Below are 5,000 nucleotides of genomic sequence, written 5' to 3' on the forward strand. Positions count from 1 at the left end.
ATTGGAACTCTCATAACAATCCCATCAGGCAGTTCACAACAAAACAGCTTACAGTTGTGCGTAACGGCTTCTACTGAAACCACTCTGCAATCCCACAATCTTGACTCTGTTCAATAAAAAGGAAAAAGAATAAACATATACGTATTAAACATTACAAACAAGAAATCACGGTTCACCACACATGATTTCCTCAACAAAGTCCCAAACTGCTAAAACGATCTCACGTGCGCAAGTTTTCTGAAAATGACGAAATATTCTTGGGATACCTTCAACAATGCACGCAAAAACCACGTCAATTTGAAGTAAAGCTTCTCTTTTATTTAAATTCTTCTCATAGCGGCCTTTCAAGTGCCCCCCTCCCCCAACCCAAAGAAATGTTCACGCCAACTGCAGCTTTTCAGAATGTTTCCGGATTTCAAATCAACATTGTAAGAGGGGAGGGGTGGAGAAGGCATATGACTACTAGTCCTCCAATATGGCGAATAAAAATGTAATTTCACTAAAATTTTTGGCGAAAAGTAATAAATTAAGAGTTCAAACCTTATTGACTGTAAGCAGACGGTTCGAGTTATTTCGCTTCCTGTTTGAATGTATACAAACAGATCGTCGACTATGGTGTTAAGACAAATCATTTCATTGGTGTATTAGTTGATTCACTCCATAGTCATGTACTAAGGCCAGCCAATCAGTGTTGCCGTTTTATTGTATTGATGCCCGTTGTTTTACGATAGTTTGCGAGATTTTCATTAAACCGCATGGCCGCAAACAGTGCAAAGCAGCCAAAACGTCTGGACTTTTTTAAACCAGCCGAGTCGGGAAAGTCTCCCGACTCGTCTGATTCGAAACCAATCAACTCGGAAACCAGTCAAGTCCAAGGAAGTAACAAGGACAGTAAGACAGCTCCGGTAAAACGGAAGCTGAAGCTGGAATGGTTTAAGGAATTTCCCTGGCTTTGTCATGAATCGAACAGAAACACTTTACTTTGTGACTACTGCATCGATGCAGGGAGGGAGAATGTTTTTACCAAAGAAATCGGCTTTTTTTTTTCCAAAAAAGGATGACATTGTTAAACATCAAACGAGCACATATCATAAGTTTGCCGTGACGGCACATAACAGTAAAGACGCTCGGCTATTGGTCAGTGGCTAAAAGAATTTCAAAATGGCTCAATCTATTGGCTAAAGGCTCTAAAACCCCAGATCTATCCCTGGTCTGGCTTTCCATAGATTGTGATCAATATCTTTAAAAACACCCTACCTCTATCTTTATGCAACTTGAGTGAATTATTGCCAGGTAACCCCTGTCCCAAGTCTGTCCATTTCACTCCGGAGGTTTCTTTCGTTAAAAGAACGTCCGCTTTTCCAGTGGCTCCAGATATGCGCACTGTAGAAACAGCAAAAATATTAACAGGATTAGCGCTAATTAAGAACAAACCCAGCATGTCGTTGCCTAACTTTGAACAAGTATCAAAGGGCTGGAAACTTCTGTAAGACTTTGGTGTCCTGTGTAACCACCACCTGTCTGGGTACTCTGTGCAATGAAGGAAACATTGATGTTCATTGCTCAATGTTCCAACCACCGAACAAAACAAAAAATCATTTCAACAACTAATTAACCTCTTGCTGACACATTTATGACAACGGATAACGTAGTGCAAAATACACATTGTACTCAGATCTTCTAATCTGATTTCGTATACCAAAGAACGTACAGTTACTTCTGGAATTGTGCAAAACCTACTGATTCTTGAAGATCTGGCCCCAGTTGTTCAAACGATTTATTATATCTCTCAGTTAGTACGCGCGCTGTAATTGGCTAAGTTAGCGGGCCGTATTCTACAGTATGGCCCGCTGTACGGCCCGCTGTACAGCCCGCTAAATTTAAAATTTTCGATAAAACTTCATCTAGCGCGTTTTTCATGTCATTTCTGTTGCATAAACTTGTACTGAAAACTGTTTGAATCTTGCAAGCAACTATTTCAAACTTAACAGCCAAGAAGATTTAGTTTTTGGAATTTTGGCACGGCAATCTTTGTGGCAGTTGAACCTTCCGCTTGACTTTGACTAGTTTCCTTGCCCGCGCGCCGGATTAACCTCAGAGATATAATAAATATCTTACTAACCTCGTTTTCTCGGTGCGTACTGTAAGTTACGGATCCTCGTTTTCCCCGTCGATTTATGGCGCCCGCGCGCTTCGTGCTTGGGCCATAAATCAACGGAAAGAATTCGGTGCGTAACTTACAGTACGGACCTCGAACTCGGTTAGTAAGAGGTATGGATAGTGCTTAGCCTATCTATCGGATAAATCACTATCCAGTAGACAAGTAATAGCGAAATCAATTGCGCTATCCAATGGATAGTGATTTATCCGGTGAATAGCGTTATCCACCTTTTGAACAACTGGGGCCTGAAGGTTATGTACACCCTGCATAATTGGCCAAGGGTACTACATCACTATTTCGTTGTTTTTTCTTGTCCAAAAGGTCGCAGAAGAAAAGGAAATCAGCCTTGCTCAATTCCAGTAATTACTGACTTCACTTTGATAATTCCACACATCACAAAAACCTTATCCGATAAAAAATTTGTTTATTGCAAGAGTTGTTCCTTCACTAATAAGTCATTTCAAGATAAAATTGGTCAAAAATACGACAGCCTCGTTCACTGTATTGCAGTCAACTGTACTTGTTTTCTCGACCTTTTGCTTGCAACATGCAGCACCCTTTATTCCAGCAAAATTGACCACAATGTATTGGAATAATCAAAACAGTAAAAAAAGTTCACTTCCAATGGTTTACAGTAAATACAACCCTATAATAATGATATTTATAGCATCCTTTTCATTCTACACACCTTGTTGACAAGTAACGACATTGCTGAGTACTGCAACAACAAATATTTGATTTAAAAAAAGCATTAGTTGCATAAGAGAAAGATAAATATGATTTCCCAGTAAAGTGTTGGTCCTGAGAGGGATGGTTTTTGCTGTCTAACCGATACAGCAAACATAAAGGTTTAATGGTATATTGACTAGAAACAAACCTTATTTGCATTCACTTTCAACACACATTTATATAAGCGACTACAAAACTAGTTTCGTTCACAAGATCTCTTCAGTTAGTCGCCATATTTGTTTTGCATATGAAACTACTTCATGTAACAATGCATGAAAACACGTAACGAAATAAAACAAAACATATGATACCATAGTTAACACTTAGCAATTGTTACATTCATTTAACAATAGTATTGTTAAGTGTTTTATTATTTCGTTACGTGTTTTCATGCATTGTTACATGAAGTAGTTTCATATGCAAAACAAATACGGCAACCAACCGTCGAGATCTTGTGGACGAAACTAGTTTTGTAGTCGCGTATGTAAATGTGTGTTGAAAGTGAATGCAAATTAGTTTATTTACATCTGCTAATGAAATTTCACAGGAAGGTGTAATAATCCTTGGGAAAACACATACAGTATTTCTTCTCATTTCCGTTAACAAAAAGAGTTGATCAATGGTTTCAAAGGCAAATACATTATTACCCTCACAAAACAGACCAAGAAAAGAAAATAATTATATAATAATTTTACATAAAATAAAGTTCAATATCCAGTTCCAAAAATAGTCAGTTCCACTCTTACAACACGACTACGATATTGTTATTCCTTTGCTTTCAGTTCTTCCACACAGGAACTGTGGTGCCATTTTGGCACACACTTTCTGCGATAATGATGATGAACTTTATTTAAGTTGTAATAGCAACTTCTGAGCTTAAACCAAACAATGTAATGGAGACAACAATGTAATGATAACTTCTCTGCTTTAATAGAAACGACCTAAAATAGCTTCAACTAAATATTCCGGCGACTGAATAGCTTGAAAAAAATCTACGTCTTTTTGTCCACGCCATCCTCCCGTTCTCACATCATTGCCTAATTCAAATTAACTGGTGTCCAGTCCTTGCGTGACGCAGGTCTTAATTCTCGCGCGATTGTCAAACAAAACTTTACAATGAATGAACAAGAGACTCTAAATCAGTCTATATGTCAATAGCTTTAAGAAAAATGCCCAAAACATCCCCGCCCATGACGTGAACCGGGGGGAAACGTTACTCATTTTCTTCATGATGCGCTTCCAGTAAGGCCAGCTTTCCAACGGGACGGACACATGTTCTTAACTTTGTGAGGACTTCCGCGGAAGGGATGAGGACGTCCGCACTAGCAATAGGGACCACGACTCGTAGACGTCACTGTCCTCTGGGTGCATTATTACCCACGACAAGGACGAGATCTCCGCAGCAAAGGTTGCGTTGCATGCTACGCCACTTACTACGTTCAACCAATTGAAGAGCGTACTCTTTCCTCCAGCGGCGCCAAAATTGATCAACTAGGAATTGACTGTGGCGCTATCGACGACGAAGCGACATGTCTCGCTGGACGAACACGCCTCGTGTGATAGTATCACTAGCACGTCCATGCAGGTAGTGGTTTGGTGTTAGAGCACTGAGATGGGTTGGGGATGCACTGCTACCTCCATACACGAGCGGACAAGAATTTTAAAGTGACACGACTTCACTGACTACGGTTAGAAAGACTTCATCAACAGTAAGCACATCCCAAAGGATCACCTTCATTGCACGCTTTGTGGACTTGACCAGAGACTCCCATCCTCCCTCAAATCATGGAGCGGCTGGTGGGCTGAAACTCCACTGGACTTCACATCTACTAAGGTCATAGATGACTCGCTCCTGGTCGATCTCGGCTTTAGCATAGCTCACCTTCAACGCCCACGAAAGTGGTTCTATTGCTGCTATAGGAATACGCACTGGATTCCCTTGGTGCTCCATTATTCTAGTGCCAGGGTACTAATTGGGGACAATGTAATTGAAATCAACTCAAATTAACGCAAATCAAATCAAACATCGGTTTCTGAGGAGAGGGGAGAATCGCAGTACCTGCAGGAAAACCTCTCAGAACAGACCACCCAACAAGAGAACCAACAAACT

At 40.3% G+C, this 5,000-nt stretch overlaps 1 protein-coding gene across 1 annotated transcript in view; it reads right to left on the reverse strand.

Moving 5' to 3' along the window:
* LOC138054021 (cytochrome b5 reductase 4-like) overlaps nucleotides 1–5,000 on the reverse strand; it is a 19,850-nt gene that overhangs the window by 8,236 nt on the left and 6,614 nt on the right. Inside the window, exons 6-8 of the mRNA XM_068900542.1 lie at nucleotides 2,850–2,879; nucleotides 1,258–1,383; nucleotides 1–106 (exon numbers count right to left, since the gene is read on the reverse strand). The exon at nucleotides 1–106 is cut by the window's left edge and continues 35 nt beyond it. Coding sequence (XP_068756643.1) covers nucleotides 1–106; nucleotides 1,258–1,383; nucleotides 2,850–2,879 — 262 coding nt within the window. The remainder of the gene's footprint in view (nucleotides 107–1,257; nucleotides 1,384–2,849; nucleotides 2,880–5,000) is intronic.

The sequence above is a fragment of the Montipora capricornis genome, chromosome 6, assembly GCF_036669925.1.
Source record: "Montipora capricornis isolate CH-2021 chromosome 6, ASM3666992v2, whole genome shotgun sequence".
Taxonomy (NCBI): domain Eukaryota; kingdom Metazoa; phylum Cnidaria; class Anthozoa; order Scleractinia; family Acroporidae; genus Montipora; species Montipora capricornis.